The sequence below is a fragment of the Pelecanus crispus genome, chromosome 11 (genome assembly GCF_030463565.1).
Source record: "Pelecanus crispus isolate bPelCri1 chromosome 11, bPelCri1.pri, whole genome shotgun sequence".
NCBI lineage: Eukaryota > Metazoa > Chordata > Aves > Pelecaniformes > Pelecanidae > Pelecanus > Pelecanus crispus.
Window position 1 is genome coordinate 26,826,021 of NC_134653.1, and position 21,190 is coordinate 26,847,210.

Genomic DNA, 21,190 nt, shown 5'->3' on the forward strand with positions numbered 1-21,190 from the left:
ATATAAGCAGTTCAATGTAGTGATAATCTCATATTCAGAAGGTGAGTAACATAGAGGGAAAAGTCTCCTCAAAGTATCACGAAATTCCCACTGAGCCTCTTACCTTCTGGCCTATTCCTTCCCTTAAAAAAAAACCCAAAAAACCCTGACAATCCAACCACTCTTGCAGATATTTATTTAATGTTGCATCTATTTTATCTTTTCTTTTTCTCACCAAATATTGACACATGTTCCTCTTGAGCTTAATTCTACTGTAACAGTGATACTCTTCTTGAGTATTTTAAGTGCTTGTCTTGGCAATAACCCTTTTCGGGCAACTAGTAACCTCATTATGTACTGTATCTTCGCCTGCTTGGAGTTCTAGCAAGACTGTGAATACAATCTCAGTCTTTCTAAAAAAGCAAGCTAATATAATCTAATTTCATCTTGTTTCATGCACTGTGCTGGCCTATATTATTTAGTAATCTATTTGTTACTTTTTTTTTTTAAAAAAAAAGTGATTCTAGAACAGATGAGGGTTGCTACTCTCTAAATCTTCTTCCAGTTTAACAAAGACCAATTTTATCCAACAGCATGCAAACAACTCCTTTAAGGTCAGTAAATTACTTGTATTTTGCTGGGGAAAACAAAAATATTTAAAACAAGATTTCTCTACTTACAGGGAAAGTACCTAGCACAAGCATCATAACCGTCTGTAACAACATGGCTAATGTATTTACTTCCATCCAAAGGTAAAGGTATTGTTTAGAATGGACAAAGATGAATTCAGTCACACTGATCAAAACAAACTCTGCTTGCAAATGCAGTGGTAAATTTTGTAATGATCATTTAGCAGCTGGGATTATTCCATCTCCTCCAGGCTGCTACACAGGTGTGTCATTTAGGAACCTCCTACAACAGCAACTATCTTAAGAGACACTTATGAATTGGGTTCAGTCTTCTTCCTCACCATGCTGGTGGGGAGAAGGAGTACATAGAATAGTTACAAATTCCATGAAGAAGTAATGTCATTTATTAGACCAACTGGTATAGCTGGAAAAGTAAAAAGTCTGCCAAACACAGAAGCTCTTCTTTAGAATTTGTCTTACCACTCTGTATGCTGTTGAACTGTAATGCGAGTGGTTCTGCCACTCTGAAAACACGCAAAATAGAATTATAGCTGGCCAACACAGGGAAAAGGTTCAACCAGGATTTTTCATATGTTTAATATATAACATTTCATTTAATGTTTCTAGTAAATCTGAAAAGGATCCATCCAACTGTACAAGAACTATTCCTGTTCAAAGTCTGTAAATAAGCACATTTAGACAAGTACTTGAAAATGGCATGGCAACACCACATCCTGCTGTTAGACAGGATGACAGGCCCAAGCCAGGGCAGGAGAAAGGCAGTGTTCTCACACCAACAGGCTCAGTCCCTTGGGAAGAACCAGGTCTGGCAGGTCTTTGTGCAGCCCACTCATTTCTGGGATGCAAATGCCACAGCTGGGATGTCTTCATTTGGCCCTGTGACCTTTCATCTGCTCTTGATCAGATACACACAAAGTACAGAATTACTTCATTAGTTTACAAGCTACTGCATCATTTAGGGTGATTCAATTCCAGGAAGTGATTATTAAGAGTTTTAAGAATTAATTTCAGGTGTCTACCGAGTTACATATAGACATTATCTCTTTATTTAGAAAGAAAGTCTACAAAGAGCAGATTTCTTGTCTAGAAATCACGTAACAATACTAGCAGACCCTTCCTAATAATGTTTTAATGGTAGCCAAGGACAAATAGCTATAGTTTTCACTTATCCTCATAACACAGTGTTAGTAATGTTTCGCTCTGCCCTTCAGCTTCACAGTCTCTATTAAAACCACTGTATTAATGCAAATGTGACAGGACAGTCCCTCCCCAAAACACAGCCTCCTCTAACCAGGTGCTAAACATGCCACACTGCTGCATCATCTCCCAGGATATTACTTCCTTAGCAAGACAGAAAAAGCCACACAGAAACATGCCACACTGCTGCAGAACCTGTATGTTTTACATAGCAACATGATGTAATTTTATCATGAACAATGAGAGTCAGCTGATCCATTTGGGTCATACACCAGACCTACAGTAATTTGCGGTATTACGAGGCCTGCTTTACAACATATTAAAACACCTCGGATAAAAGGAATACTTGCCCATCAGTAAGCTGGGATCCTGTGGGCTACTTCTAAGGTATTAAAAAAACTAAGAACTAATCCAGTTAGCATTAGACTTAAATTTACCAGAAAAGTTTTAGAACCCTAAAAAGTTGGGGGAAAAAAAAAATTAAAACTTAGCTACAACCTAAACCACTAGTATTCTCAAGACATATATTAGTCTTGATACATAATAACCTAAAAAAAAAAAGGCACAGCCAGAACAAAATTAGCTGCGTTGGCTTCACAGGAGCATCCAGGAGCTGTCCATGTTGCCAAGGTAGGGCAGGGCATACCGGGGCTTGGTACTTCAGCAGACAGATCACCACAGAGAAAGGACGCAATAATTAATTGCAGACCCTAAGCTCTTACCAAAATTGGTTTTTGTGTCCAACATGGGAAAACCAGTCCCCTCCTTACTCTGCAATCTGTCTAAAAACAGGTAAAGATACCAAGACTAAATAGTTTACTGTCAGCCTCACCTTCCCTGCTCCTGACAGCCTGACCTTGATGGCACCCAAGCGCGTAGGACAGCGTTGGCCTCCTGCCTCCGCCACCAGACTGGAGGCTACCGGAGCAGGACCTGCCGGGATCCCACGTTAACTTCAGCCCCTCGGTGACTTCAGCCATGTCACGGGACGAGGGACAACGCTCCGCGGCCGGGCACCGAGGCCAGACGGTAACGGCACGCTTTCTCCCGGTTTTGAAAGAGAAGGCAGAGTAAGGGGGTTGTGTGTTCTGCCTAAGAACGTAAAATTGCATCCCAGAAAGAGTATTCTTACAACTCTCTCATTGCCACGAGAAGCGTTAAGCTTTAAGAGCACACCCCCCGTGAAGGCTGGGCCGTGGGGGTCCCCGCCAGGCGCTTCTCCCCACAGCCCGCCCTCCCCCGGGCATTACGTAACCGTGGGGGCGGCAGCCGCCCCCACGTACCGATTCCTACCAAACGCTTACACACTGACAACTACAGACTGTGAAACTGAGCTAAAATTACACAAGGCCGCACGCTTTTCTTTCTTAAAAACAAATGTAAAACCTTCATCTTGCTTTCCAGCTTGGAGAACGAGGACAAGACTCCTCGCACATGCCCAGGGGGCAGGGCCGAGGCACCAGAAACAACCGCATTTTCACCCCGGCAGGGAAACGTCAGCGAACGAGGCAGCCGGAGAGGAGGGGGCGGCTGCGGCCCCCGGCCGGGGGGAGGCCGGGCCGCCGCCCAGCTCCTCCTCACGCCCCCCGCCCCCGGCGTGCCGGCTGTCAGCGGCTGCCGCTTCGCCCCCAGCTCTGCCGGGGCCGGACAGGGACAGGGACAGGGACAGCCCCCTCGCCGCCGGGCAGCGCGGTGCCGTCCCGCCTGCCCGCGCCCGTACCTGCTCCGCCGCAGCGCGGCCACGCCGCCCCGCGCTACGGCCGCCGCCATCTTCCCGCGCCGCCGCCGCTTCCTCTGCTGCGCCCCGCGCGTGAGGGCAGGAGACGGGCGGGGGCGGGGCCAGGTGGCGGCGGCGGGGCGGGGCGGGGCCGGCGCGGGGGGTGTGTGAGGGGGGGGGTGCGAGGGGAGGGGGGGGGTGCGAGGGGAGGGGGGGTGCGAGGGGGAGGGGGGGGGTGCGAAGGGAGAGGGGCGGTGTGTGAGGGGAGAGGGAGGGGGTGTGAGGGGAGAGGGTGGGGGGTGCGAGGGGCGGTGTGTGAGGGGAGAGGGGCGGTGTGTGAGGGGAGAGGGGCGGTGTGTGGGGGGCGGTGTGTGAGGGCAGAGGGGCGGTGTGTGAGGGCAGAGGGGCGGTGTGTGAGGGGAGAGGGGCGGTGTGTGAGGGGGGGGGGGTGTGAGGGCAGAGGGGCGGTGTGTGAGGGCAGAGGGGCGCTCCCGGGGGCGGTGTGCGAGGGGGCCGTTACCCGAGGGGAATATGGTGTGTAGGGACGAGACCGTTGCTCAGGGGAGATATGGAATGGGGACACGGGTACGAGGCTGTGCCCCAAAGGGGGATGTCGTCTGTGGTGAGGGCCATCCTCTGGGGAGTGTGGCGTGGGGACAGGGCCGTGTCTGAGGCGATGTGGCGTGGGGACAGGGCCGTGTCTGAGCGATGTGGTGTGGGGACAGGGCCGTGTCTGAGGCGATGTGGCGTGGGGACAGGGCCGTGTCTGAGCGATGTGGTGTGGGGACAGGGCCGTGTCTGAGGCGATGTGGCGTGGGGACAGGGCCGTGTCTGAGCGATGTGGTGTGGGGACAGGGCCGTGTCTGAGGCGATGTGGTGGGGGGACAGGGCTGTGTCTGAGCGATGTGGTGTGGGGACAGGGCCGTTTCTTGGGGGATGTAGTGCAGGGACATGGTTGTCCCTGAAGGTTTCTGGTATGGGGACAAGGCTGCTCCACAAAGCGGGTATGGTATCGGGACAAAGCTGAGGACAAACCCTTCCCCAAAGGGAGGTATGGTTTGAGGAGAGGACTGCTTCTTGGGGAGTTGAGTTGGGGTTCAGCTGCTTCCCAGCGTTGCTGTTGAGGGACAGGTAAGTCAACCTGTAAGACCTGTGTGTGGTCAACACAGATATGGGAGCACAGACACAATGCTGTTCCTGCAAGTGAGATGTCAGGCACGGCAGTGCAGCAACATATGTTCCTACTCTGGTGTCCTTTGCCTGGATCCTAGCAGCACGGAGGTGATTTTATAGAGATTATTTGGTTTCCACTTTCTTAGATGCATCCCTAGATGCATAGATGCTACTTATTGGGAAGTAGCTAATTGCCATTTTCTGACGGTGGTAGGGGAGTAGTTTCATAGGGTGAATCAGTAGGAAAAGAATTCCGGAGTCCTGCTGCTGTGTTTCTGCATCCTGAGTGCTTTAGGACATAGTCCTCTCAGCTGACCTGATTACTTTACATTTGTGATTAATGTTTGCTTGTTTTCCTGACTAGGCCTAAATGAAGTCTACATCTTCATGTCATTCTGCTTTTTTCACATCAGCAGCATAGTATCTGTATAAGTATCTTAGACATATGCAGGAAAGCCTTTTGTTTTTAAATATGTAAAGTTTGAGCAGAGATCCAGATGCAGCCCTCATGTAACTGGAATAATATTAGCTGACTGAGTTGTTGGGATGTATGTATATCCTGAGCTTGCATAATGGTAGGATTGGCAGGAAGTAAAACCTCAAAGAAGGTGGGATTTGATCCTGTTAGGTGCTTTGCTACAAACATTGCAAGAGCCATTAGCTTTGATGTCTAAATGCACCCTGCTGGTGGGTCTGATGGACGAGTTTCCCCAGAAGTGATTCAGGAGTGATTCAGAGGTTAAGGTGTAGTTAAATGAAACACAGTTGTTTATAGTGTATATTAACTGACATTGACTGAGCTGGTTAATGATCTGTCCTGATCTAATCTTTCTCCCTGGAATTAAAAGTAAATATGTGTACCTTTAACAATTTGAAAATTGCTTATATCGTGTGTGTTGGTCTTACGTTTGGGTTTTTTTTTTTAACATCTGATAATATATTGTATTAGAAGATTATATAAACTGCACTCACTGAGGAATAAAACATACTTCTCAAAGGGTACTGAGCTGTGCTAGGCCTGTGCAGGCGAGCCAAGTCAAAGGGTGGGATAATACCACAGTTGTTCTCTTAGCAAATGAGAGAATGGAGATCTTAGGGCTTGAGAACATTTGTTCAGGAAGTGCAGGAAGTAGTGAGAAATGTACCTCCTGTGACTGGATTAGTAGGAGACATAACACCTCAAGAAATGTTGCAGATCTAGTGAAGGAACTTAGGAAATGCAAAGATAAGCAATGGAATCCGTGTACAGGAATGCAGAACAAGCAAGTGGGGAGTAAGGACTGTGAACTACTCACTAGGGAAGAGAACATAAAGCAACAAAAGAAGTCTGGGAAAAGTATTGACAAAAACACATGAGGTAGAGAAGGTACTGAGAAAATCCATAAGATGAAAAAGGAAAACAAAACTAGGAAAAAGACTTTCTTTCTCCAGGACTTTTGGAATAGTCAATTCTTTCCTGAACAGGAAAGATGAAACCATATTAGCAATATTTTATGCATTACCAGATCAGTTCAGTATGCACACTTCTGCTTTTATATATATATACACACATATATATAAAAAATATGCTTTTTTTTCCCTGCTGTAGAATTAATGATGTTAATCATGACTGCTGTAGAGTAATTAAGAGGTAATACGCCAGACTAAGTGTCGGGAAACAGGGAAATAAACCGGCTTGGATGAGACTGCTGTGATAGAATGGAATGAAGAGAGTCAAGAAAGTTGGGTGTCACAGTTCTGTTCTGAATTCTTAGGGAGGCATAGGATTACTTTTTGTTTAAGATTACTCAATAGATAAACCATTATCAGGTGAAAAAATAAGGTAAGAAGGACGCTCCAATGTTCTGTAGAGAGATATGTTCAGGAGTTTGGACAATTCACTTAGCTTTAGATACCTTTTTTGTAAGATAGATGTAAGTCTTACCTATCTACTGAAGGCATATTGGTGCCTTTTGAAACAGGAGAAACGTAATTTATTTCAAAAGAATTACATTTCTTCCTATGTCTGTCCATAACAGAGCAGAAAATGCATGGATATTTTCCATCTGTGGATAAGAATAGGACACTGTCCCTTTCTCCTTTGCCTACAAGGACATACCATCCTCTGACAGTTTTTTTTCTTAAATCTTCCTTTATCCTTGTTGATGCCTAAAACCCCTTTGTTATCTTCCAGAAGCTTTGGTCATCACTGTGGAATTCTTGGTATGCGAAGGCAGAGCGTCAGGGTAGAGAGAGGATCCTTGCTGAACTGCTGTAATCATGAAGGCAGTGATTTTAGTTGTCCTAATCATCTTCACTTTGCTGTCTTCAGGTAAGGCTGATGCAGAGAGGGAAAGAGAAGGGTGATCTCTGGATGGGTTACCAGGGTACAAACTCTAATATATGCTTTGGTTTTGTTTTCTTCTGTGCAAAGAAGTTGCAGCTAGAACTGTGCCTGTGTTTTCCATTTGCCTGTATTTTTCCTGTTTGATCATTGGCAGATGGTGACCCTGTGAGTTTTGAAGCAGCTTGATACACTAGTGTCTTAGCAATTCAGTGAAGGTTTGTTTCATTTGAATAGTTGAGATCTATGTACTCATTAACGCTGTCAAAAAGAATCAGCGTATTTCAAGCTCCTCCCCTCTAAAACCACAATGGGTTCTTTTTGGAATTGCGCTGTATTAACATCAAAACAAGTGGAGTACTAACGTCTGATGGTAGGCTCAAAGAAATAAAAACTTCAATGTTTTAATTGTAAACATTATTTATTCCAGGCATTTTTTTTTTTTTTTTTAATATTAATAGATTGCCAGAGAGCCAAATGCTTGAACATCTGGAAATGACAATGTTAGAGACGTTGAAGTGTTTTCTATGCATTCAGTCCTGGTTTTCATTACATGGTATAAGTTTCTCTCAAGTTACATAACTGCATGCTATTTTTATATACAATAATCACTTTTTTGCTCCTTAAATGCATAGTATCTTCTTGAGATGTATATGATGATATATTTCAGAGTAGAAGGAATTTAATAGGAAGAATAAAAAATAAGTCATAGTACATCCAAGATGGAATAATTGGAGCCTAAAGCAAAAGCGGAATTTTTGTTGACGTGTCTGGACTACTTAGGAAGTAACTTCATAGTCAGTTTAAACCAGCCAAACCCCTCACCTTCCCTTGGGAAAGGAGGTTTCACCTTCTCCTTCACTTCTAATTGCACCTTCCTTCTTTCTGCTGGCACTGTTTTGTTTTTTATTGATTGCTTAGCTTTCAGCTGGAAAAAGATCTGACAACTAAATAGTTCAGTTCTGCTACAAATTTATAGTGTTCCTGTGCAGGTTATTTAATCTCTTCGTTTGGCATCCAGAAATGAAGATAATTCGTACTAGCTTCCTGCTTGGAAGAGGTAGGATTGTAAGGATTTTGTTGTTAATGCTTATTCAATACTCTGTTCAACATAGTACATGATTCTTCATTGTCAATAACCAAATTGTCCCTAGTTTCTGTCTTTCATTATGGGTGTTGTCATGGAAGATAAACCCCTCTGTCTTGAGGGAAGTGCAGCAAGTTACTCATCATTGTTGAGGCAACACTTAGACGGTACACTGTTTAAAAACAGAAGAAGGTCCAAGTCACAGAATTGCCATCATAATTTCAAATAGTCCCGGATCCTCACTTCCTGGATTGGGGGATTTGGTTTACTCTATTACAAAGTAGCATTTAGTTGTGAACTTCTTCCAACTTAAAACTTTCATACTTCTCCTCTGAGCTAGGGTTTTCTGACCCTGCAGCTCTGATGTGGGTCTTGTTATTTAAAATCAGGTAGTCCTTGTCTGGAAAGAAAATGGGGAGGAAATACTGTTCTAACAAAGCATGGCACTCAGTGGGAAATGCTGTTCTAACAAAGGATGTAGCTCAGTGCTGTGAAGCAGCTGGGACTTGGAACACCAGTTACTGTCTGTTTAAAAAACAACAATCCCCTCTTTAAAGACTAAATTCAACAAAGCTAAAGCAACTTGATCCCCTACCAACATGCTCCCTCCATACTTCTTGTTCTTTTGCAGGCTTAGTTCTGACTCGCTAGAACTTTGTAACAGAAACATGAAGATTGGTATGGATAAATTATGCATGGGAATATGTGTGTATGAAAGCACCAGAGGAAACAGCTGAGCAAAGGCTAAAAGAATGGCCTGTATTGATAACCAGGGACACAACTGACAGCAATAAAAGTGGGGAATGCATTGTTTACACCAAGAGTAGAAGGTCTGTACTCTGATAAGGTCATATCACAGTTGACTTGTTAGGAGAAAAACTGCAGTCTGATAACAGGAAGATGGTAACAAAGTTACCCTACACCGTAAGTGCCATTCCTCTTCTTGCTATCCCAACAGCAAAACAGACCATAGCCATAAAGATGTCCTTGCCTTTGTTTCCTCTTTTTGGGTGGCAACCTTGCCTAAAATTCATGGAGGATGAAGCAAGGAAGATTCTGAGGCAAAAGAGCATACCATAATAATTGTTGATTCTTGAAAAATCTACCTAAAAGCTAGTTTGTGGCTGCCAGTCAAGAGGAAGCAAAGAGACATAGTAAACATTCAACAGCAAACGTTCATTGTCTGCCGTGTTGGGAAAAAGTGATCTTGGTCAGACTGCTTGGGCACATCTCTTGGGCGCCTGTAAGTATGTGGATATGTGAGTGTGAGTGAGCAGAATCAGATTAGTTCTGAAGTTAATATAAAGTAAAATAACCTGCCTCTTCCATAAGGTCTTAAACTGAGGGTTTTTTTCACTAAATCCTACAAATCTTGACTTCTTTTTTGATCCTACAGGGAAGAAATTCCGATGGTGCACCCTTTCTGACTTAGAACAGAGAAAGTGTGCTGAACTGTCCAAAGCACTTATGGCTGTGCTGCCCCTTGCTACTGCCAATTCGTTTGCTAGGATTTCTTGCATCAGAGCCCACAATACATATGACTGCATTGATAAAATCAGGGTGAGTTCACAGAGATTTTAGAACTGATTTTTGAGTCCAGATCCTCTTTTGAAGAAGTAACTGGTAAACAGAATCTGTGGGAGAATAAAATCATACTGAAGTGATGGTATTGCATATAGGACAAAGTACATGGTAGCTTGAGAGGCAAGAATTAAAACCCATGAGCATTCTGCTAGATGTACTATTTTACCCCAGCTAATGTCCTTGCAATCTCCAGGAAATAATTTAAAAGTTGCTTGGAAATAAATTGACAAAACCAAACTACTAAATTAAAACTTGCTCAGAGCATTCCCCTTGCTTGTGGGTTTTGGTCCTACTCTGACTATAATGAATATTTTCTCTTCCCTTTCTTCCCTGCTATTTTTAGCCCTTAGTCAGTCCTTTCTGAAGTAAAGAGCAAAGCCTTTTTTCATATAAAAATCTTCAATTTGAATAAAATTAGACATCAGACCTTTTGTAAGTGTAAGCTCTTGTAATTGGTCTTGTAAGCTCTTGTAATTGGTCTTGAAAGCTCTTGAAATGAAATTTTCATAATGCTATATGCTTTGAAAAAAATCGCTAATGAAAAAGGAAGATAAGCATTTGCTGTGTAACATAAAACTTGATTGGGATAGAGAAGTTCAGTTTCCATTTTCATTCAGTCCCAGTTGCCTTCAATGGAGTCCAGGTCTGACCTGGAAACCAAAACAAGAAAACCTTTCTTGTTGGTTCAGGGAATAATTTATTTTGTGTTTTCATTCAGTCCTCCAACCCTTGTTAATAGACTTCAGTTCCACTTTCCAGGATAGAGAAAGATTATAGCCAGGAGAACTCTGAGAAGGATTTGGGGTCTTGGGGGAGCAGTAGGAGGAAATAGGGGTTGTCTTTTTCTTCAGATGGCATCAGAACTGTGTTTTTGGAATGGAAGGTCCAAAGAAGAGGTGAGAAAGGATATTACTGGAAAAGAACTGGTGTTTTTTGAAGGTAACTCAGCCTTCATTGCTAACATTTCACAATGCTTAGTAGCAGGGATTCAAATAAAAACAAAGCAAATGCTTGTAAAAATCACTGGTTACTACTTCTGAGGCACAAACTCTGCTCTTGAAGCTGGTCTGCTTGTTTCCCTGTAAACAAACTTGTTTTGAGGGTTTTGCTGTTGTTTTTAAGGTGAATAAAGCAGATGCTGCCTCCTTGGATGCGGGAGATGTTTACTCTGCTGTAAAGCTATATGGTTTGACAGTGGTGGCAAAGGAGATCTATGATCAAGGTAGGTTCATAAAGCAAAAGAGTAAGCTGTGCTTCTGATTTGGCTAATAAATTGCTGTGCAGTGAAAGGCAAAGTTCAAGAATTCTTGAAAAAAAGTCTGTGTGTTTTCATTAACTTTATAGGTGTATGGAGGTTACTAACAACTCTTTCTAAAATACTTAGTGATGAATGAGATTACCAGTGGTGCTTTCTATCTAATAGCCTTTCTGCCTGTGGTACTGTCACTATGACAAACTGTCTGTCTGTACCCTGCACGCAGCGCTAGTGTACTGGAGTTCTTCATCTTGTAGGGAATAAGAAGGGTTTTATTCCATCTGTGTCAATTCTTATGCCATGCTCTTTACTAGTGTAACTGAACATTTACTAGCGGTTCTTTAAGGGATTAGCTTCTCTCATGAATTAATTCTCTCCTTCTCACGCTAAAGAGACAAGAATATAAGGTGGAGAATCTTGTTATGGTAAGATTCCTCTTCATTCCTGGCAGACCTAACAGTCTGTGCAGGGAATGATTTATAAGGCAAGAATAAATAAGTCTGAGCCAAAATCAAGCATACAGTAGAAAATAACTTGTGGGACACGAATCTGAGAAGGAAGCCAAATTAGGAGAAGGTTCTAGGAAGATACTAATAAGGGGCTGTATGAGAACAGAATAGAATTTTGTTTTGGCTGAAGAACCATGAAAACATAGTGGAATTGATATGTTTCTGGTGGTAAGTATGTTCTGAGGATAAGACATAGGAGTTCTTTCCAGTACAGTACCTAAACAGTGTGATACAAATGTTCAAAATTCTTGAGAAGCAATTGCATTGGATGATGGAGCTGGATGATCTTGTAAGCCTTTTCTACCAGATTTTTATCTTCTTGCTTTGCACATCACTTGCATCATTCAGTTTGACAAGGTGCCATGTACCCGGTATATGGTAATGTTCCTGGCATAAGTACCTATGCTTCATATGCCTAAGATTTGTTTTTTCCTTAGCAATGTTCACAGAAGTAGTTGGACTCCTGTACACAGATGGAAGTTGCAGAATTGGGATTTAGTTATTTCTCTTGCATATTTTGTCCTATTGCAGGAAATTGTGTGTTTGCTGTGGCCATTGCCAAACGAGGAACTCTGGATATCCAGAGGCTACGAGGTGCACGCAGCTGCCACAATGGAGCCAGATGGACATCAGGCTGGAATATTCCACTTGGTTTTCTCCTTGCAAGAAATGATCTTTCCTGGGATGAGGCACAACCTCTGAGCCAAGGTGGGTGATAGGAGCCATAGGGCTATGTCTTTGCCCTCAGCAAAAGTGAGTGAAATGCAAGCAGATGTAGAATGAACTGAGCTATGTGGAAACTGAACGGCTTTGTGGATGAGATATCCTCTTGGAGTGTTTTTGATACTGGCTCTTAACTCTCTTTTGAACTTTTCTAGTGATCTCAAAGCAGCAGAATTGTTACCAAAACAGAAAATCTTTGTGTTCTGTATGCAACAGGGAACAAATCTTTGCAATATCTAGCCAGCACAAGGATGGTTTCAACCAAGCAAAATTTGATCACTCTGTCTCCAGAAAATGTTTCAAATCTGAAGTTTAGACAATGAAGCTGCATTTGCTGATTTTTGTTTTTTTTAAAGCACCGTAGACTTAGTTATGCAAGTGATATGTTTGGCCCCTTTTCTTTCTTCCATTTTTTCCCATTTGACGTTTTTCTTTCTTTTTGTTTTTTTTTTTTCCCCTACATCTGCAGTAATCAGTGAGTATTTCAATGCAAGTTGCATCCCTGGGATTGGTGGTGCTGCTCCTCGACTGTGTGCTCTCTGCCAAGGACAAAAATCCTATGTCAGAGACAAGAACCACTTCTGTGAGACAAGTGGTAACGAACCCTTCTATGATTCTGAGGGAGCCTTCAGGTAAGCTCTGTGACACTTGCACTGAATTTACCTCTGGGGAAAAAGAACTTGTGAGGGAGGAAAAGCCAGGTGACATGTTAATAGGATGGCATTTGTCTTCCTGCAGGTGCTTGAAGAATGGAGTAGCAGATGTTGCCTTTTTAGATCATCTAGCAATTCTGAGTGCCACAGGTGATCCCAAAAACTCAGATTCCTTTTAATGTCTGGCTGTGCTCTTTCCTGCATGGGAGTTTGGGGGATATGCCTATCTTTTTGTTGTTTCCCGGGAAAATTCAATCCCTGCAAGCAGTTCAGTGGTATTTCTTGTCTGTCCACACAAGTCAGAAGGAAACAGAAAAGGAAAGAGTAAGTGAGCAATAATTGTTCACAGGAGATTCTCAGAATGGGAGCAGACAGATGTTTTTATACCGGTGATTTTTTTAGCCTAAAGTCTCTGACGCAGCTGTCACTATTTGTGCTGTCTGAGTTATAAGGTTCCTTTTAAAATTCAGTGTATTGAGCTGCTAAAATGTGCAGTTCCTGTATACCTGTTTTGTATTTTTAAACTCAGTTGAGCTCTGTATTGACGTTTTTGAAGGTAGTTAGCAGTAGTATTTGCAGGTAAGTATTTTTAAACAAACATATTTACAGGGGTACAGTTTAAAGAGTATTTTGGAGTACCTCTGGCTGGGGTCCCTCTCTTTGTTAAGAGAAGAGCATATCAAAGACAACTTTCCCAAGTGTGCTTGGTACACTGTGCTGCTTGCATAATCTTTGAGCAACCTCCTGTGAAAAATGTTTTACCTTCCATCTCTGTGCCTGCTGCCAAGTCATATCTCACTTCATAGATTCATGAGTGTCCTGTTGTTTCAGAGTCAGAACAACAGGAGTATGAACTCTTATGTCCTGACGGGACTACAGCTGAGCTGACTGAATACAGCACCTGCAACTTGGGCAAGGGGCCTGGCCGTGGCATCATCACCCGCCACAACTTCCAGAAGATCACCAACAAATTTCTTACCATGATCCAAGTGAGTGGATATTATAAGCTGTATATCTCCATACACAGGCTTTTCTGCCATCTTTGTGTGGAGATTACTGCCCAGTTTGCCTTCTTTCTTGAGGAATTTATAGTTAGTATGAAAAAGGACTAAAATCAGTTGTTCTGGGGAAGGATCCTGCTTCTGGAAGAAGGTTCTACTTTTCTCTAAAGCATTCTTCTGTAGAAGGGTGGGAATAAATAAGTAAAGAAAGGGAAGATGCTGTAATGCCCAAACTGGAAAATGGCTAATAGTGTTCATCCTGCCCTGGAACTTCTGTGAAATCTTATGTCGCTGAGGGAGACACATAGGTTCAGGCAGGGTTCACCTTTGTTCCTCTCTTTTTCTTGACTTATAAATAGTATCTGTTACCTTGACTTCCAGGAATCCCTTTGAAGCTGAACCTGAAATGCATATTTAAATGCAAATTTAAAGAATTTATGAAGCTATCCAGCCCTTAAAATAGTGAGCAGACAGTGAATAATTCAGCCCAGTGGGCTGTCACGCAGACTCTGGTAGATAGCAGTTGTACAAAATCTCTTCTTTATTGAGAGATCTTCATATGCCTTTGTCACTGCACTTACACATATCTTAGCTGTGTTCTCCCACACATAGCAATGGCTATGCAGCAATGTTCCTAGTACACTTCTCAGTGCTTTCTTCTCTTCCAGTACCATCAGGCTGAACAGAGCAACTTTGCACATGGTACTTCCCCATCATAAAGCGCAAGATATCTTGCACCCCTTTACTGCACTGATCTTTATTACAAATGTTTCTCACTCAGCTATACTCCCTCAGTTACCTTTCCAGGGTAGGAGACATGGAGCACAGCCCAATAAATTGGAATAACAAAGATGGGGAAAAAAGTCTTCAAAAAAATGAATCATATAATGCTTTTAGGACTGGAACCATCCACTCACTGCAGTAACTGTGGGCTTTGTCCTAGTGTGGTGGAACCCTGAGTGCTATCTTACAAATCATTGATATGAAGGGAGGGGAGGATGAGGCTGCCTGCTACTGGAAGGATGAAAAGATTTGTTGCAATTAAAAATGTTTTTCTTGTCCTAGCGCCTCTTTGGGCGAAAAGGAAAAGAAAGAGCCAGGTTTGAACTATTCACTTCAGCACCCTTCGGGGGAAAGAACCTGCTGTTTCGGGATGCCACTCAGCACCTGCAGCTTCTTGAGGAGCAGCTAGAGATTGCCTATGTCCTTGGTCTGGATTATGTAGCTCTCCTTAAGGGACTTGGCCATGAAGGTGAGAAGCTTTCCAGAGGACTGTAGCTAAGGAAAGGGAAGAGAAATTTCTCTTTCCATGTTATTCCTCCCTGCCAGGCACAAGTGCATAGAACCTAAATGTCCCCTTAGCAAAGAACAGATTTGTGCATAGGTGACATGATCTCACTGTACTCCTTCCTTCTAATGCAGGGAGCTCTTTGGACAACAGTGTTGTGCGCTGGTGCTGCATCAGTGATGCTGAGCTTCGCAAATGTGAGGAGTGGGCACTAAGCATCAAATCTGACCCATTAGTCTGTGTCCAAGCAAATTCCATGACCAAATGCATTGAAATGATCAAGGTAGGAGACTCCCTCTGGTCAGAGTATATGTAAGACTACACAGGGTGTGTATGTCCTTGTCTGAGCTGAACAAGACAAAAAACAGCTTGCACACCAGAGGAACCAGTGGGAATGAGGGGGAATTTATGCAGGGGAATTTTCAACCAGCGGGGAAGTACAGCTGCATGGTTACACAGTTCATGCAAATCCTGTTGTTATTTTCTATAATGCTCTTGGCAGAGTAGCGAGGCTGATGCAGTCACCCTGGATGCAACGCATGTCTACATTGCAGGGAGGTGTGGATTGGTGCCTGTAGCTGTAGAATGTTATGGTAAGTTCTCATGTGACCTTAGTTAGCATAAGGGAGGGAATCAAAAAAGTACCATTAAAAAGATAGTTAAATTTCCACAGTTTGTGATGTTTTGTGATGGAAGCAGGAATCAATATATATGTCCAAATACTCTTCCCAGCTCTTCCACTAACTGGCTCTAGCATTTGGTCCAGCTGTTTTATTATATCTCTTCTGTAAAAGGGACAGATATGCTGACATGGCTCAAGAGGATTGCAAGGTTTTTGATGGCATGCTGCCATGTGATAGGAATGACAGCAGTCACAAGATCCTTAATGGTTGTCTCTCCTCTCCAGGGGGAGATTGTGCCCTGGCTGCTAAGAGCATGGATGAAACAGGGAAACTAATTCATCTTAAGCACAAAGGTAACAGGACAACTTTGAGAAGGCAAAGGGTTTAGATTTTCCTGAGGCTTCCTCTAGGATTTATGTAGGAATGCATTTGCCTGTTGGTTTGGGAAAGAAATTGCTGTGCATGTTCAGCAGGAACTTTACAGATAATGCTGGGCGGCTAGGACAAGAGCTTTGTGGCTAAGCAAAGAACGCAGATCCTCTACTGTAACTGAAGATATCATGACAGGATGAGGAAGACGGGGGCTGTACTTGTCTGGAATACTTAGTTGCCCTGGTATAACTGGTTGTTATTGCTTTACAGCACTGCCACCAGTTTATGCTGTTGCCCTAGCTAAGAAAAATGCCAAACAGATTAACATCCGTAACCTTAAGGGAAGGCGATCCTGTCACAGTCACCTGTATAGTCCTGGAGGATGGTTACTGCTTTCCAGATACACAGTGGGAGCTCTGGAGAATGATACTGAGAACTGTGACGTTGGCTCTGGTAAGGGCTGCTCCGGGTTATCTGTTGACTAGACCATGGAAATCTGAAGCCCCAACTTTGGGAGTAAAATGGAGATGGGGCCATGAGGATTTGACCAGCAAGTGATGATTGCAGTCTCAGAGGGTGTTGAAGCAGCTCTTCCTCCTATATGACTGACTATGTGTGATTCTTCACACTATTTAGCCCTCTTCTTGCTAGCTGTTAGGATGGAATTCCATTCCTGTCTTTTCTCATGCATGAAGAGGCTTTGGAATACCTTGCCCTAATCTCACATCAGTTTTCCCTGCTCAGTTTATCAGAATTACTTTTGGAAGGGCTGCATGCCAGGAGCAGATGGAAACCTGTGCAAAGTGTGCATTGGAGACAGTGAGGTGGAAGGGGCTCGAGTATCTAGCAGATGTGCTGCAAGTCACAACGAACGTTACTATGGCAATATGGGAGCACTCAGGTAAGCCTTTTGTCAGAGTCACAAGTGCAGAGCAATAGCCAGAATTGTCTTATTATTTTGCTAATGGTTTTCTTTGGAGGGTTTTTTTTTTGTTAATCAACTGGGTAAGAAGCAGTGTAGGGTACAGGAGGTAATTAAATAGACTGGAGATATTAAAAAAAGCATAGCTGAAGCAGAGGCAGAGAAGAGTATTAAAGGTGAAAGCACTCTTATATAACTCATATATACTCACTCTTATATAACTCATGTATAATGCATTTAGTTGAGTTACATTCTCTTTCCTGGCTAGGCACAGGTGAGGCTGCATGAACATTGTACCACAACTTTGACTTGGGAGCTGCTTTAAGGGATGAAAGGGGTTGTCTTGTTAAATATGTGAACACTGTCCACCAAGGTCTATACTGACATCACTAACTTGTTCCATATAACCACCAAGTAATTACAGATGAAAAGAATACTTCCAGCTACTCCTGTTTTAGCTTCAGATGTCCGAACATCAGTCGTCGTGTAGTGGCTGTCTCTGATAACTTCTTGTGTTTTTTCCTGCACTAGATGCCTAGTTGGCAATCCCAGTGGAAGAAGCTTTGGAGATGTAGCTTTCCTGGAACACTCTAACCTACTCCAGAATATAGAGAGTGAGATGCAGATATTCTCTTTTCATTTGAGAATGTTCATTAGCATCAGTTATTTCCCACACAGTGACTATCACTCATGAGGATCAGCTTTTGCAGGTTTAATCTAGGTCCATGAAGTTGTGTTTGTGACTGGATAATTGCAAGAACCTTCCTGCATGTAGGTGTTCCAGTAAAGCTCAAAGTTGAGATACTCTTCAGTTTTAGAGAGGAAAGAGTGTAAATCACTGAGTGTAAAGATCAAGGTGTGTGTTGGGGGTGGTAATCATCCTTGGAGACTGCACTAATTTTTGGAAATATCAAATCTTTAAAAAGCAAATGACTTTTCCCACCAGACTTTTTCCCATAGGCAGCCATAGTGCGTGTACCCATTGTTTTTGATCAGAGTTCAAGAATGAAAATGGCAGATAATGGCAATGCTGTGGGCTGTTTGTGCTGGGGGATGTTCTATGGCTTCATTGTGACATGGCAACTTCCTCATGTTGTTTCATAGGTGCTTATGGAATAAACATTCCAAATAGCTTAATAGGTAAAAATACTGCAAATTATATTGCCTTTCACAGTTTCTAAAACAACATTGTTACTACACTGTGAAATGTTTAAATTCTTCTGGGAAATACTGATGTTTGCAACAGTCTAGCAATTGGATTTTGTTGAAGAAAATGGTTTTGGTTAGAGTAGCTTAAATCCCCTCAATTTATCTTAAACTATGACTACTGCTCTAACAGCCAAAATATGCTGCCTTTTCATAGAGGTGAAGAGAAAGGGAACCCCCATTTTGTTTGGCCTAATAAAGCACACTGAAATTGTAATTTAGGCAATTTCAGTAACAGAAGAGGCTTTTCTAAGAGAGGAATCTCTCTAAAATCAAGTGGAGGTATAAGGGCGTGGAAACCCACAGAATTCATGCAGCAATGAGCAGTTTGTTTGGGGAAGCAAAGGACATGCAGGCTGAATTGCTTTGTTTTCAGAAAGTGATCTGATTACAGGTGAAGATGAGGCATGATAAGCTGTTCATATGCCTTGATGTTACTCTAGTTTTTAATTGATAGGTGCAGCTTAAGTTCACTGACCTGTTTCCTCAGTGAAAGCGCTACCCTGTTCCTAATAAATGACCATGTAGCATGCTGCATTTGTTTTGAATGTATTGACTAAACTTCTTCCTCTAGCTTTTAACATTTTGCATGAGATTCACCCTGTCTTCTGCTTTCATTTTTTTAAAATGATTTGCTTTCACATCATCTTCTTTTCAGATCTGGACAGCTCTGGTTGGGCAAAAGGTTATACTGCGATTGACTTTGAACTCTTGTGTCCGGATGGAACGCGTACTGCAGTCACAGAATGGGCAGGCTGTAACCTTGGCCCCATTCCCCCCAGCACAGTCATGACCCGGCCAGTCACTGTCACTAAAATCTATGACTTTCTAATGAAGTCCCAGGTAAGGCAGATAACAGGGAAAAAGTTCGCATGTTATCACTTGTTATGTATGACTGCTGAAAACCCTTTCAAGATCAAAAACTTTATATACTAAATACATAAAGTGGCTTCAGGTCCAATATGAAAGAATTAAGAATGTGCATAGGAGATTGAGAAAATAATTATTTGGATTCTCTAAAGGGGCATTTTGGCACCAGCTGCTGTTCCGCAGTGGTCATAGTTTTGCTGAGAAATCAGCCACTGCAAAACTGCATCTTTTTGTACGAATAAGGAAAGTGCTAGGTGAAAGTGGAACCTTTTTTCTGCTAGGTCTTGCTATAAAACTAAGGGTCACCAGTTTAACATTGCTATTTATGATCCAAGCTGTGGAACTTATTTCTTTTCTGTTTAGGAATCTCTGGGAAGCAAACTGGATTCTGAATTCCATCTCTTTCAGTCATGGAAGTATGGTGAAAGTGATCTGCTTTTCAAAGACACTACTCAGTACCTTGTTCATGCAAGTCACATGAGCTATCAGGAAATTCTTGGAGTGTCTTTCTTTCAACTGGCAGAATCAGTGCTTAATTGTACACCTGCAGGTGAAGTCAAGTTCTGAATTTTGCGTTAGAGAAAAATGCAAAGCTGGAAGCCTTCTGTGCATAGCTATTGCCCTTTTGTTTAGACTGAATGAAGAAGTATGTTCTACATAATCCTGTTAGTAATTTTCCAAGGAGTACTGTCTGGAGCTCCTTTAGAGCCTCTTACAACTCCTATCCAAAAGCACTGAAACTGGAGCTCTGCAGGAACAGAATAACCAATACATTTTAGAGCAAATAATGAGGTTATTGAAACAGAACTCTTCACTCCTACTATGAAATTTTTACCTTCAATTCCAAAGATCAGTTCTGGGAAAAGGGAGTGTAATGTTCATTTGGATATGCCAAACTTGGGAAAAAGATAAGAAGTTTTATATTTAATTCTTGAATTAACCTCAGAATAAGTTAAATAATTTCCTTTTTAAGAGTGCACCAGAGAACTCGGGATGAAAACCTTTATAAACTTAAGGGATGGCTTTTTCATTATTTTCCACTGAAAGCTGTGTGAAGTATGCATTTAGCTATGATGAAAACTGAAACTGTCTATGAGCCAGGGTCAAGTTGTTTTGGGATCTGAAAATCTGTATTGAAGTAAATGAAGATTACACAGTAAGTTAGACTTCTGTGAGTCTAAGTTGTTAAAGAACTGAAATTGAAAAGGGGAATTTTACCTCTATTCTGCTGTTTTGGTGAAGTATCTGAAGAATTTGTTATTTTTAAAGCCGGTAGCATCTTTAAGTGTAACTTTCTTACTGGTTTGTAGGCATCTTAGACTTCTGCAAACAGGATATCTGTGCATCCTCATCGAACTGACGTCTAATACAGAGGCTTTGCAAGGCACATACACCACCATCAATGTTGAAAACAAACAAGTATGCAAGTCCAACCTATCCAAAGCAATCAGCAAGGAAACAGTCATCTCTAGAAACGTATGCTGAATACTCTCGTCTTTTTTTTTTTTTTTTTTAAAGCAGATTTTATGTTTATGATAATGTAATACCACTCATATGTCACCCCTTTCTTGTTTGGAGCATGGCATCATGTGGAACAGCACAGACCAGTCTGCATAACCCACAACACAGAACTAGGATCAGCGATTCTGTACAACTACTATGGAGAAATCAGCATTTTTGTGGAAATCGCAGGGCTGATACCATGGACTAAAGTACAGACTCTCATGAGTGGCACAGGTTAGTCAGTAGCAGTTTGCCTTGCTTATCTTATAAACAGTTCCCATGCAAAAAAAAAAAAAAATCAGCTGACATTTTGGCAGTTGCAGCATTGTCCTCGTATGTCCGTGATTCTGGTTGCAGCTAGATAGTCTTTGCTGAATACACATATATGCTATATGCTATAGGTTGTATATGTAATTGCTGTCAGAATCAGTAGTCTTTTCTGCTTTCAACTGGGAAGAATGTATTTGCTTTTTTAACCAAGGATTTATACTAGCAAATCAAAACATTTTTCTCTCACAAATTAATGTATTAAGGCATCTAATAGCCAGCAGAACT

At 42.3% G+C, this 21,190-nt stretch overlaps 1 protein-coding gene across 1 annotated transcript; it reads left to right on the forward strand.

Annotated features, from left to right (window-relative positions):
- The first annotated feature begins 6,975 nt into the window (after nucleotides 1–6,975).
- LOC104025287 (serotransferrin-2) lies at nucleotides 6,976–20,492 on the forward strand. Its single transcript, XM_009486133.2, has 17 exons — nucleotides 6,976–7,027; nucleotides 9,523–9,686; nucleotides 10,833–10,932; nucleotides 12,006–12,182; nucleotides 12,667–12,829; nucleotides 12,936–13,000; nucleotides 13,682–13,839; nucleotides 14,917–15,103; nucleotides 15,274–15,422; nucleotides 15,642–15,732; nucleotides 16,047–16,115; nucleotides 16,405–16,587; nucleotides 16,879–17,035; nucleotides 17,588–17,670; nucleotides 18,921–19,105; nucleotides 19,496–19,682; nucleotides 20,443–20,492. The coding sequence occupies exons 1-17, from the start codon at nucleotides 6,976–6,978 to the stop codon at nucleotides 20,490–20,492; spliced, it is 2,220 nt and encodes a 739-aa protein (XP_009484408.1).
- Nucleotides 20,493–21,190: the final 698 nt, after the last annotated feature.

What these genes read in the sequence shown, in the direction of transcription:
- LOC104025287 (XM_009486133.2), top strand. Translation starts at nt 6,976, where the DNA reads ATGAAGGCAGTGATTTTAGTTGTCCTAATCATCTTCACTTTGCTGTCT. An exon ending in AATTTCTTACCATGATCCAA is followed by an intron (nt 13,840 to 14,916) that starts GTGAGTGGATAT and finishes TTCTTGTCCTAG; the next exon opens with CGCCTCTTTGGGCGAAAAGG. An exon ending in GAACTGTGACGTTGGCTCTG is followed by an intron (nt 16,588 to 16,878) that starts GTAAGGGCTGCT and finishes TTCCCTGCTCAG; the next exon opens with TTTATCAGAATTACTTTTGG.